The sequence below is a fragment of the Maylandia zebra genome, linkage group LG18, assembly GCF_041146795.1.
Source record: "Maylandia zebra isolate NMK-2024a linkage group LG18, Mzebra_GT3a, whole genome shotgun sequence".
NCBI lineage: Eukaryota > Metazoa > Chordata > Actinopteri > Cichliformes > Cichlidae > Maylandia > Maylandia zebra.
The window spans coordinates 29884378-29898405 of record NC_135184.1 but is presented as its reverse complement, the minus strand read 5'-3'; the positions used below and the strand labels follow the sequence as shown (position 1 = coordinate 29898405).

Sequence of the window (14028 nt, the reverse complement as noted above, 5' to 3'; positions counted from 1 at the left end):
TGATGATGATACAAACTGTACTGAAGTTTAAGGGAACAAAATGTAGATAACGACTAAATATGGAAAAAGACTATTATTTTGAAGCGTCATCTCGTTTCCTGCTATGGTCACGTGGTTTTTCAAGATGGCCGCGCCCACAGCGCTGTAGCAGCTGATTGTGTCCATGCGAGCGGGGTTTAAATGACAGTTGAGGAGCAGCAGGTTACAACTGACATCCCCGCAGAGAGACAGAGGAGTTTCTGAAAGGCTGTCCCATCCTCAGCACCGCCAACATGAGCAAGCAAGAAAATCTAATCCTGTGAGTACTTCCTTCTTTGTTTCTCGAAACAAACTGCTGCTTGTTACATTGTTACATTTAAGGTTAGCATTTTGGCTGTTTAGCCGTCTAAAAAGTGACCTTATGAAACCCCCCGTTGTCATTGTTATGAAACATTTCTTCCTATTATGGGTCAGTTATAGAAACACAGGCCTCATTCCTTAAAGCTACGTAATCCAATGCCAAAGCGAAGTCGCTTCCTCTTACAAAAAAACAAAAAAAACTCATTCAGAAATCCAGCAGTCTAATAATCTCTTGTTCATATTTAGAGATGAACTTATTTTGCAACATGAATTAGTGCTTTAAGCAAATTCTGTGGATCGTCTGATAAATTCGGCAGAGCTAATAATGTAAAAGTCTTATTAATCTTTTGGTTTGTTCTATTTAACTAGCTTCAACTCCGAGAAAGCCAGGCGTCATTACAAAACGTATGACGCCTTTTGTATGGCCTGCTTTAACAACGTGCTAACCTTATTTACAATCAATATTGTATGGATGTAATAATGGTGCTAAAGATACAGAGGGCTGTTAAAAAATAAAAAGAAAGTTTATCCAGGTCATTTTACTTTAAGTCAGTTTACTAAAAGTGAGTGATAGTGTCAGCTGAACACAAAAAAAAAACTCCTACGGTTCTGTCACTCTAATGGGAATAGTTTTTTTATTCTGACATTTTTACATATAGTGTGGAAGCTGAAGCATCTAAATGATCCCATACAGAATCCATGACAAACTCTGATAGTGTGTTTTTATAACCCACACGTTTAATTCTTAAGAGTCTAACAGCAGACTTGCATCTTTTAAAGTTAAGTGTAGCAAGCTAAACATAATTGGCTATCTGTGAAATGTTTTTGTGGTCCGTCTAACAGTTTCATGTCAGAGTCTGAATTAGATTAAGGTTGTGATACATTACTGATCCATCCTAAGCACTCCTGTATTTAACTGTCATTTCTCCTGCTGGGAGAAGATAAGAGAGCAGAGGACGGTTATCTCCCAGACTCACTCTTTTGGTGAATGCCCTTCAGCTGGATGCCCAGAGTGATTGCAGGGGAAAGGGAAGGGTGGGCCTTTATTTTTAGATAACTCAAGTTTGCGGCTGTATTGTAAAGAGGTTATGACACTATCAGCTAAGCTCCATTCCCTCAACTATGTAATATAAATTGAAATTGCCAGTGTGCTTTGGCCATGCCACAAATATCTTAAAATTCTGTCTAAATTTGTATTATTTTTATTTTTCGATTTTTCGATTCTAACATGAAGTGCTTTCTACCCAGCCCCAAAGACTTTCCTCAGCTAAAGAACGACACATTCCTGAGAGCGGCACGAGGAGAGGAAATCGAACATGTCCCAGTCTGGTGTATGAGACAGGCTGGCAGATATCTACCAGGTACAGGCTTCAGATCAGTTCTTTCGTCTCTTGTTTCTGACATGAATAGTAGCACTGTACTATCAAATGTGCTACACTGATTACCCTTAATATTCGTGATCATGTTTTCAGGTTTCATATTGTAGTATTTCACTTTCTGCATGACCATAAGCATGAGATTCACATCCCTGATAACCACTAACTCCCTGTTATTGAGTCTTAATGCTGATCTGTAGTGTTTTTTTTTTTTTTGTTTTTTTTTTACTCTAATCTGCAGAGTTCCGTGAGTCCAGAGCAGGGAAGGACTTTTTTGAGACATGTCAGTCACCAGAGGCTTGCTGTGAGCTCACTCTGCAGGTACAGACCTGGATTCACAGGGGGGAGAAAAAAAAATCTAATTTCACAGTGTTAACATCAAGTCAGCAACACCATTATTAGGTGTGAGATGATGGAGTGGTTGTTACACCACCCACAGGGTACCAACAAGAATAACTTATCCCAATTTTTTTTTCTCCCCCCCCCCCTCCAGCCTCTGAGACGTTTTCCCTTTGATGCTGCCATAATCTTCTCTGATATCCTAGTTGTCCCACAGGTAAGTCTGTTCAGACCAGGCTCAATTGCTAGCATGTATAAAATGTTTACAGCTAGTCTTTTGCTATATTTTTGCCAGATGTACAGTAAAAGAGGTTTTCTGTAATCAGAAAAATATACATTTTGTGAGTAGAAAGTGTGTTTAGGGTTTTGACGTTTATTAATATTTAAATAACCTCTGACATACAGTACAACCAGTGTCTGCTATGTCTTCAGGAATGAGAAGAATTTTCATGTGTGGTAACAAATGGCTATGTATTGATGTAATACATGTATGTGATGTCCACATGTTTTAATTGTTAATTTAACAAATTACCATTAGTCAAGTATTAAGTATTAATTTTTCAGTTTGGTTCAAAACCCCCAACAATCAGATTACCCCCCTATGACCAGCACTTGGCGACAGTGGGAAAGAAAAACTCCCTTTTTAACAGAACAAAACTTCCAGCAGAACCAGGCTCAGACTGGTTGGGGGTGAGGGGAGGGTGACTGTACAAAAGACATTCTGTGGAAGAAATAGAGAAACTGTGTTCCTCCACAGTGGACGCAGTGTCTCAAAATGTTTTTGACAAAATAACTCTTTTGATGACACTATTAATTAATTAAATAACAAGATATATTTTTCATCTATTCAGGTGTCCTGAATCTGTTTTCCACTCATTCTCTGTACAGCTGTGACCCTCCCTGATCCTTCCTTTATACTCAAAGCCTTCTTCCTGTTAGCTGGGAGTTCTTCCTCCCCACGCTTGCTATTATTTTTTTTCTTAGAACATCAGTTGATAGTTGGGTTACCCTCTTTAATATGTCTTACAATATAAAGAGCCTTTGGATGGCTTATGTTGTGAACAGAGATGGGCAGTAACGCGTTACTGTAATCTGATTACTTTTTTCAAGTAACGAGTAAAGTAAGGGATTACTATTGCAAAAACGGTAATTGGATTACCGTTACTTTCCCGTAGGAACGCTGCGTTACTAAAACCGTGATTTTTTTTTTTTTTTTTTTTTTTTTTTTTTTTTTTTTTTTTTTGCAAGAATGTCTCATGACAGTGACGTAAGCGAGTGCAACGTGTGACAACAGCTGTCTGCAGATCAACAATGGATCATATATCGAGTGCGGGAGAGAGTATGAGCATCAGAGGCGGAGCCAGACATTTGAAACACCTGGGGCTTAGCCCTAAAGGGTAGTAAGCATGTGGGATTTTTTTTTTTTTTTTTTTTTTTTTTTTTTTTTTTTGGGGGGGGGGGGGTTAGAAATGACTGAAAGATTAATTGGCTCTGTTTTGAGTTTTGTTCAAAAAAGAATGACTTCATATAGGGAAATATATATATCACATGTGCAGGACACCTTAAACTAGTTTTTTTATTAAGCAGCAAGGCAGAACAAAGTCGGGGCTGTATCAAGACACGAGGACTAAACCCCGATTCAACCAGACCCAGAACTGATCCGGAATTAAAACAGGACTGCAACAGTTCAAAATCAGGACTACTGAGGACTTAACCAAGACAGAACCAGAATCAGAACTAGATGATAGTAGCACTAAAAATCATCATAGACCTGCATTACACTTGTTTTTTTTTTTAAATTCTACCAAAGTCCACTATTTAGATTGAGAAAAGTTTATATAATTATTTAGCCTTGTTGTGCAAACAAGCCTGCATAACTTAATAAATATAGAATTTGAAAAATAGCAAACCTAAAAAGAAACACTAGGTACGAGATACATGAGGACCTATGATACGGTGATACTTTTGGTAAACAACCATTTGACTGACATGTGTGTCTCACCTGCTCTTGTTCCATCTCTGTTCTGTCCTCATTCTCCATCTCCCTCTCTGTTCCTCTCTCTCCCTCTTTGTGCTGATAATCATCAAATATACAGTTGAAACCAGATATTTATGTACTCTTCAGATTAGGGCTGAACGATTATGGAAAATAATCTAATTGCGATTTTTTTTTTTTGCCCCAATATTGCGATTGCGATGCGATATGCGATTATTTTTTAAGGTCTTTGTCTTCTGTATTATTAAACAAAGACAAGCAATACATCATATAGTATGGCCAATACTATATTACATTAATTTTAAACTGTTCTTTCCTGGAAGACAGACCTCTGTTATGATGACATGAGGTGATGCATGAATTGATGACTGACATTTTTATTTAACTTCTTCAATCACAACAGTATATTTGAACATACACAATAGTTTATTTTTAGCTTACAAACATCTGAGCATAAAGTGCTGACAAGGAACCCTGGTGTAAACATTAAAATGAAAGTCAGTACAATGTGCAGATTGCAGAAATATACATAAACAAAATCAGTGGCTTTACCACACTCAGTTTTTCGACATCTGTGAACTACTAGACAGTCATTCAATTAAAAAATAATATTAAATAAATAAAACTAATAAATAAAAAATACACACAGCTTACTGATCTCTGCAGTCAGTAACATTACACATAAAGTGCAAACATAATAGCAATTGTATAAACACACACACAAACACGCCTTTAAAATTTAAAGGCGTGAAATTGGACGGTCTAGCCTTCTGAATCAGAAGGCTAGTTCTGATTAGCGTCACCGCTGTCTCGATGGAGTTTAATAAACTCGGCCGTCTGCTTCTTGCTATCTAAAATATAACCAGACACTGGCGTAAATTCTCGACTGTCTCATACTTCTGTTTAATAAGTTTTCTGTTTGACGTTTAGTCAGCTGTGTGAAAAACAAGGAGGAACCCACCCGGGGGATTAATAAAGTTTTATTTTATCTAATCTAATAACTTTAATCTCAGCCAAACCGATTTACTCACGAACAAACAAAACACTGAAAAAAGCCCAACAATAACATTTTTAGGTTGTCTAAGTGACTTATATATTACGTTTAACCCGAGCAGCGAAACTCCGCGGTGATCTGAAAATGATGTGCCGGGAGTTGTGCCGTTCTCGGCCGCATCAGTAACCCTCGAGCTCCCGGCTAGCTGTCGAGCTGGTGGGTAGCAGATGCCTCTGAAAACGTCGAAGCACTTTTGCAAATATGGGATATCTTGATAAACCGAGCAGATATTTGATGTTTACACAACTACTTTCTCGCCTGAAAATATGTTAAAAGTTTATTTTGTGACCCAGAAAGATTAGTATGAGTAATTTTAAAACTTAGTAGCGGCCGCCATTGTTGGAAACTGGAGTTTGGCTGGGCCGCGCTATGAATTCTGGGATATGGTAGTAATTTGGACAGCCTTCGGCGCGTCGCTGTGACGTAATCGGTCTACAAATGCGGCCTCAGGAGGATGCAGCCCATGAATTTGGACATGTCCAGAGTATAATCGCAGCCTTTGCTGTTAGAAAATTGCACTTGATCATGTCGCGATATTATCGCAAATGCGATATATCGTTCAGCCCTACTTCAGATCAAAACACAAACACTTTTTTAATTGTAACATCAAATCAGACTAAATGTTTATTTTTTTAGATTGATAAATATAAAAAACATATTTGTTAACTTTAAGAGTAAAGAGAGAAACTATCTGTATTTCTTAATTGCAAATGGCACCAAATTGTATTCAAATTGAGCCACACTTATGGAGCTCCATAGTTCTTTTCCTGGTGTTTTGGTTGACATCTCTTGATTTTCCCATGTCAAAGAAACAGGCTCTGTGTTTTGCCTTTATATGCATCCACAGCTGTGCCACCAATTTACTCACATGGACTCTACGAACCTATCAGAAGCTTCTTCAGCTCAGAATGGAATCGTCTGGAGTTTCTTATTAATTAACAAACTTAGTGTACATGTACTCCTAAATTTGATCAAAGTGATAAAAATAGACAGCTCTGTCTCTCTTTATTCTGACATTTAACTAATTCAAAAGATATTTCAATATTTATCTAAAACAAAAGTTTACTCTAAATTGATGTTGTACAGTAAAAATGTTTTATGTTTTCTCCCTAAAGTGTATGTAAATATCTGGTTACAAATGTGAATATCCTGCTGTGTACTGAAATCCCTCTTGTTTTGCATAGAAATATACTGAACAACATACAAAGCATAATATATAAAATGACATTTACCTGAGTTTTTTCTTTGAAAGAAGCCTCTAATGTCCATTCTTATATTTCAGTACATAACTGAAACCGATTTAGTCGGGGAGGGTAAGAACTGAAAATATGAAATAAACACACGTAAGATAAGACTCTATTTAAAAAAAAAAAAAAAAAGCATTTGTTCGGCTTTTCATTTCGCCATTTGTTGATTCACTTGAAGAGCGAGTAACGTAATATTGGTCAAGTGATCAGTTTGATATCAATCTTTCGTGATTCACCGTCATATTTACATTATTTGTACGGTATGAATGATTTGCTTTGGTATCTGGTCAAACTTAAGCTCTCCTTAGTATGGCTGGCTCCGTTTCTCCAACAGCGCACTCACAGGCGGCAGCTGCCCCGCCCCCTCGCTCAGTCGCTTAGTGCCTGAGCTCGGATCATACCAATATCAGGGGGGATTCACGCACAGTCGTAAATTCCCACAGTGTGCACTATGTGCTTCGAATATTGTCTGTACTTTTTGTTTTATACAGTTGTCAGCCAGGCATCTAACTATGAAAAAATTACACTCCAAAAGACTCCGGGCTTCTGACAAAACAACCCGGGCTTAAGCCCAGTAAGCCACCCCCACGCTCCGCCCCTGATGAGCATGCAGCATTTAAAGCTTGGAAGTACTGACCTTACTTTGAGTTTGATTCCATAAAAAGTGACAAAAACATTAGCATCTGTTGTGCGTGGGAAGAAAACTTCTTTTTACTCCGAAAAAAAAAAAACCCTAAACAAGCTCCGAGTGCGCAACGACGTAATGGGAAATTCACAGAGAAACTCGCGGATTCTTCCACTGACTGCTGCGCCACACCTGCACTAGAGCACACCTCCGCCTACCCTACTCCTGCTTTACAGGTGAAAATAGAGCAACAGGACCGCTAGTCTTTGATTTTATTTACTTTCTGCTGTGTTTTTACTTGCATCTATTTGAAAGACTGAGTGTAAACACACAAAATATTTTATTTTATGTGCTGGAATGTGCAGAAAATAGGTTTAAATGTTAAACTAATTTCTTCAAGCCAGAGAATGGTGCATATAATTTAATTTTTGCTTGATGCATAAAGTTAAAAGATTAAAACTGATAAAACAAGTTAAAAAAAGAGACTTTTCCATTTGATTACATTTTGTATGATGGATTATGCAGAAAAAGTAGAATTGGGTTGACAGATCTATTGCTTTATCACCTATTCAGGTTGTAAATCGTGTTTTTAAAAGTAACTATGTAACTAAGTAATTAATTACTTTTGAAAATAAGTAATCAGTAAAGTAACGGGATTACTCTTTTGGGGAAGTAATCAGTAATTAGTTACTGATTACTTTTTTTCAAGTAACTTGACCAACGCTGGTTGTGAACACATCATAAATAAAATGAGGCCTGTGATGGACTGGACACTGCATGACTGAAAGCAGATATATTAACTTGTTTGGTTTGTCTTTGTTTCTTCTTCCTCCCTCCAGGCCATGGGTATGGATGTCCAGATGGTTGCAGGTAAAGGTCCAACATTTCCAGAGCCTCTGAAGGAGCCAGAGGACCTGCAGCGGCTGCAGGTCAAAGTGGACACTGCCAAAGAACTGGGCTACGTCTTCAGAGCCATCACACTGACCCGACACAAAATTGAGGGCAAAGTGCCACTAATAGGATTCAGCGGGGCTCCGGTTAGGCGCGCACATGTTTAAACATTTATAGAAAATAATGCTTCCATATTCTAACAGCTCTCTGTTCATCCACAGTGGACGCTCATGTCCTACATGATAGAAGGTGGAGGCTCCAACACTCACTCTAAGGCAAAGCGCTGGCTGTATCAGCACCCCGAAGCCAGCCACATGCTGCTGAAGATGCTGACAGATGTGATCGTGGAGTATCTGCTAGGACAAGTGGCAGCTGGAGCTCAGGTCAGACTTCCTTGCTTTCTGTGTCTAAACAGACTTCCTCCATTATGATGTCACTATATATAAATCTTTTTATCTTTAGCTTATTTTAGTTTCCCTTGAAAAAAAGAAAAGATGTAATAAATAAATAAAAAAAATTCACAGGACAGAGTCAGTGTAAGTCATATATGTTTGAGTCAAGGACATAAATAAATGCTGACAATCTCTACGTCAGTGCAAAATACAGCTGAGGCAGCACAAATTATTCCAGTAAGTTTACCCAATCCTGCAATTTTCAGTATTTGTACAGAACATAAACAATGGTGTGGGTGTGTGGTCCTCTCTCCCCATGCTCCCTTATTTCCTCTTTCCCGTCACCTAGCCGATCGATCGTAGCAGATGGCTGCCTCTCCCCGGTGCCTTCGTTCTGCAAGAGGTTTCTTCCCGTTAAAAGGGAGTTCTTCCTCTCCACTGTCAACAAGTATTGGTCATAGCAGATCATATGATGGTTAATATTGCACAATCTTTGTCTTAAAATACCTTGACGGGATTTTTTTTTTTTTCTTGAGAACCGGTGCTGCATGAATAAAACCGGACTGAACTGACGTAACAGCACCATCTTTTAACTGTCTCATTAATCAGTATGTGTCAGCGTAATGCAGACTTGAACAAATGTGTCCAATCTGAGACAGCGACAGAGCTCCGGGTCTGTGTGCTTGCTTGAACGAAGTGCTTTTTTTTTTTTTTTCTTACAAAAGAAGAGAAAGTACTGAAGAAGTGTGACAAGTCTATGAATGTAGCAACAAAGTCAGTTAACTGGCAACAGTGACGTAAATTGAAGTGTTGTCATCACTGCTGTGAGTGGGAGGGATGTCAGTCAGACACGCTGAGACAGAAAATGTTTCCAAGTTAAAAAAGAAAAGTGGTCAGCACGGTCGCCTTTCAGGTTTCAGGTATTTTAATTCATATATTCTACATAATACAGCAGAAAAATACTCAAGTTGAAGGGATTTGAAGTTGTAAGTGAAATGTTAACACAAAGACAGCCCTTTTAAAGTGTTATATTTCCTTTTTTCTTTGTTTTTTATTTTATTTTTTTTAACCCCACTGCTGGGCGCCGCACCTGTGAAATCCCAGTGTTTATAACAGTGACGTCTTGGGTCACTCTCAAAGTGTCACTGTCACCATTCACACAATTCTTGTGTGTTTTTCAGGCACTGCAGGTGTTTGAGTCCCACGCCGGCATTCTGGGACCTGCGGAGTTTAAAGAGTTCTCGCTGCCTTACCTCCGAGACATCGCTCGCCGCGTCAAAGATAAACTGAAGGAGGCAGGACAGGATGTCCCCATGGTGAGAGGGACACCTAACAGATTCACACACAGACATTTGTCCCTCAGTGTATAATCAGAAACACATTTCCTCCATCCACACATGCGTAACACACGTGGACTTCTACACTTACACATCAGCATGAATGCACTGCAAAGAGAGTCACCTGACATGCATATCAGATGCTAAGCTTCAAACAACTAGTAGTAAAAAAATGATGTTCATTGTTTTGTTTGTTGGGTCATTAGTAGCTGCTATATTTGTGTCAGCACTCGGCTCTATTCTTATTAGCACTGTGTTGCCTCCCTGGAGGGATCATTAAGGATTCATGCAGTGTAAGGAGAACCACTGTTCTGTTGGATCTACCTGCAGGTGGCAGCATTTCACCAACAATGGTTCCTGAAGAAGTTGATTTGAAAATCTGTTGTTGTGTGTGTGTGTGTGTGTGTGTGTGTGTGTGTGTGTGTGTGTGTGTGTGTATATTTAGATTGTATTTGCAAAGGATGCTCACTACGCCTTAGAGGAACTGTCTCAGTCTAATTATGAAGTGGTTGGCCTGGACTGGACCATTGACCCACTATCCGCACGGTAACACAAAACGCACACTGGTTTGTCTTTGCATGCAGCACCAGACTCTGTGTTTTAATTGTAAGATTTAAACCAGCCAAACATTTTTGAACGTGAGCCTGAATAGAGAAGTAGCATACAGTGAAAAGCCCACACAGAATCTACAAATACTTGAAGCAAATGTAGGCGGTCATAGCAGTGATGTTGGGCGTGATGTTGGCCATTGCTGACCTCTCTCTTGTTGCTGGGCTGATCTATTCATCAAATGCTTAAACCGCTGGTTGAAGGATTAACTCGTGTGTCCTCTGATGTGTATGTTTGTGAATTCAGGGAACGCATAGGAGGGAAGGTCAGCCTGCAAGGAAACATGGACCCCTGTGCTCTGTATGCTCCAAAGGTAACTTCCAATTTCACTGTGCTTTAAACCGACACATAGAAATCTGAAACTCATACTTAGGTAATTCTCATAAAAGTGACTTTCATATGTTTTCATATTTAAGAAAACTGCATTTTGACCTTTGATTTTTGCCATTTGCTGTTAATGACTTTAACCTGCTAATCTGGAAAGATTTTGTCTTTGAAGTTTTCCATCTTTTGTGTTTTTTAAATGATACAACTTTAGTCTGACCCCAGACTGACATCCCCGGGTTGTTGGCTGTGGTGCTATCCACGTCAGCTGCTGTGGTCACAGAAACATCAGACTGCTTTGGCAATTGGATTATTGTCATCCCTGCAAACATCTGATTTTTCTGCTCAGTGTGGTGCACAAGATGACACCAAACAGCACAATGAAGACTTTTCTAATAATCAGTCACCATCTGCGGTGGTGATTAAAGAAAATAATCAGCTTGAAATATCCCTGTTAATTTAGCAGATCATCGTTGAATGTGTGATTTAAGAGCTTTTAATCACTATTTATATATATATATAAAAAAAAAAGTATGAGCTGTTTCATTGAAGTCTATGGGTAACAACACAAACCTGTAATCTGCGGTGATAATCATAGGAACAAATTTTAATTGACTTATTTATACTTTGTTAAATAAGCACAAACTCCAAATGTATCAACATTATAGCTGCTAATTTTTTAATGTTTGTTTGAACAAACTGAAAAAAAGCCAAATTAATTGCAACCCTGAAAAGTCCAGACTCCTGCACCCTGTATCGTTACACCTGCCAAACATTTAAATGGTTATCTTCTGTTTTTTTTCCCCTCTAAACTGTAAATAAGGAGGCTCAAACTTTGTATTGTTGGCCACATAGAGCCCACTTTGAGCTTGAGTGGGTCAGACCAGCCAAAGTCCCATTTCTGTCATTGTAGAGACGTTTGACTACACATTGACTCTGTCAGATATCCTGATATTAAAAAAAGAACAAGTCTATAAACACAGATGTTCTCTAAATGAACTTATAGGATATGATCGCTGGAAGAAAAGCTCTCCAGTCTCCTGGCAAAGCGATGACCTGAAACGTCTTTCTCTTGATTGTGGTGGCCACAGACAATCTGCTGAGATTAGCTTGCACTCCTTGTCCTGATTCCCTCATTATCATTCAGTGAGCATGTTCCCTCACATTTGCGCTAATTTCATCTAAAATGACACTGCACCACCTCTCTCACACACTCTGCCTCTCACACGGCTTCACCCTTCAGCTCACCTGTGCACTGTGATCTGGCGTATGTGTCACGTCGTGTCGCTGATGGCGAGCACAAACAGTTTTGCCTTCATTGTAGGAGATGATGTCTGCATTTAACTTCGGCCACCTGCTGTTGCCGTTGAGCGTCCTAGTTAAAATCAGTTTTACTGCGTGAGAATGCGTTTTGCCGAAAGAGCGTTATGTTGGATCGTTTCTTTGTGACGGTGACTGACGTGAACCTGCTCTCTTTCTCTTCAGGAGCGCATTTCAGACATCGTGAAGAAGATGTTGGAGGGTTTCGGCACAAGGGGCTACATCGCCAACCTCGGCCACGGCGTTTACCCCGACATGGAGCCGGAGAACATAGGTGCCTTCGTCGAAGCTGTGCACCAGCACTCCAAACAGATGATCAAACAGATATGAAGATAAATGTCTTGTATGAAGAACCAAACCTGGCCTTATGATGGTGATGCAAGAAAAATGTATAATGAGGCATTATTTTATTAAAAGCTCTAAACAGTAGTAGATGTGTCCATTTGAATATAAACAGGAAATCCTAAAACAAATTACTTATTTTTCAACACATGAAACACAGAGAATGCTTTTCCTGTTATTTTCAGAAGGAGGCTGATTTTCAACAAAGGAGGGGAAAAAATAACGTGAGGATATTAATTTAAGATGGAAAACATCCAGATCAGCATGTACTGTACATTCTCATCTGCCACAGCTCTCCACAACAAACATTTTCTTTTTTTTTTTTTTTGTTATTATTTTGAAGACCAGATTTTCTCTTCAGCAGTAATGTTTTTTTGAGCAGGACTGGATTATGTGTTTGGACTGAAAAGGACTGAATGAGATTGTGTTTGTATTAATATTAGATCTAAAAGGTCTAAAGAGCTTTGACTAGTGGTGTGTACTATGAAGCGTTTTGATGTTTTTATTCTCTAAATCCAATCACAATCCTGTAAAATATCCCTGTGGCACTTTCAAAAAAAGGAGACACATTTCTGCATCTGTAAACATCTTTAGTCCAAGCAGAGCTCTTCATCAGTACAAGGAGTTTCATTCTCAAAGGCTGCCAAAGTAAAAAAAAAAAACAACAAAAACAAAAGATCCAAACTGCTGTAAAAACAAAAACGGGTGATTTGGCAGAGAGTTTCATCAAGGGACACTCTGCTGCAGTTATAAAATCAATTTTTAAAGGAAAAATGTCAGCACCCGGCAGTTGATCATTCCTCCATCTAACATCTTAACTGTGAACAAATCTCCTGCTGGATCTCAGCAGGAAGAGTTTTATTTTTACTCCTGCTGATAGAAGATCTTTTAACAAATGCGCGCTGTACACGAAGACGCTGCTTTGCTCTGATTTTCACCCTAAATCTGAATTTTGTGTAGAAAATCTGGTTTATTAGGAGAAGCAGTCTCTTTTTCCTCCCATTCATCATTAGATAAAGATTTAATCTGAATTTATATTCTATTATGTTTTTAGATTTCCGTTACATGAGAAATATCCAACCCATAGCCACTCAGCCTGTCTTTGACAACCACTACATGCCCGTCTCAAGATGAATTGTACTTAATTTGATGAGCCCTTAAAAACGGTACTCCTGACCAAATGAATATAAATATGTTTTGCACATATTTATACAAGGAAAATCTCTGGCTCTCACAGACCTGTAACGTCTTCTGTAAGAAGCTTTTGTGTTGAGGGCTTTCTCTTGCACTGGCAAGATGTTGTTACAGTTTTTCTAGAGAATGTAGCACCAGTAAAGTCAAGTCTAGGTACAGTGGGGCAAAAAGGTATTTAGTCAGCCACCGATTGTGCAAGTTCCCCCACTTAAAATGATGACAGAGGTCAGTAATTTGCACCAGAGGTACACTTCAACTGTGAGAGACAGAATGTGAAAAAAAAAATCCATGAATTCACATGGTAGGATTTGTAAAGAATTTATTCGTAAATTAGGGTGGAAAATAAGTATTTGGTCACCTCAAACAAGGAAAATCTCTGGCTCTCACAGACCTGTAACGTCTTCTGTAAGAAGCTTTTCTGTCCCCCACTCGTTACCTGTATGAATGGCACCTGTTTGAACTCATCATCTGTATAAAAGACACCTGTCCACAGCCTCAAACAGTCAGACTCCAAACGCCGCCATGGCCAAGACCAAAGAGCTTTCTAAGGACACCAGGAAAAGTATTGTAGACCTGCACCAGACTGGGAAGAGTGAATCTACAATAGGCAAGCAGCTTGGTGTGAAAAAATCAACTGTGGGAG

The 14028-nt window shown here is 39.0% G+C and overlaps 1 protein-coding gene across 1 annotated transcript; it reads left to right on the top strand.

Moving 5' to 3' along the window:
- Positions 1-105: 105 nt before the first annotated feature.
- Positions 106-12278, top strand: urod (uroporphyrinogen decarboxylase). The gene is made up of 10 exons (XM_004565317.3): positions 106-298; positions 1588-1700; positions 1957-2036; positions 2209-2271; positions 7816-8013; positions 8089-8250; positions 9441-9575; positions 10042-10142; positions 10452-10518; positions 12015-12278. The coding sequence occupies exons 1-10, from the start codon at positions 273-275 to the stop codon at positions 12177-12179; spliced, it is 1110 nt and encodes a 369-aa protein (XP_004565374.1). The 5' UTR covers positions 106-272; the 3' UTR covers positions 12180-12278.
- Positions 12279-14028: the final 1750 nt, after the last annotated feature.

Excerpts from the sequence above, each read along its gene's own strand:
- urod (XM_004565317.3), top strand. The coding sequence starts at position 273 with ATGAGCAAGCAAGAAAATCTAATCCT. Across the intron at positions 299-1,587 it reads AAGCAAGAAAATCTAATCCT|CCCCAAAGACTTTCCTCAGC; the intron begins GTGAGTACTTCC and ends CTTTCTACCCAG. Across the intron at positions 9,576-10,041 it reads CAGGACAGGATGTCCCCATG|ATTGTATTTGCAAAGGATGC; the intron begins GTGAGAGGGACA and ends GTGTATATTTAG.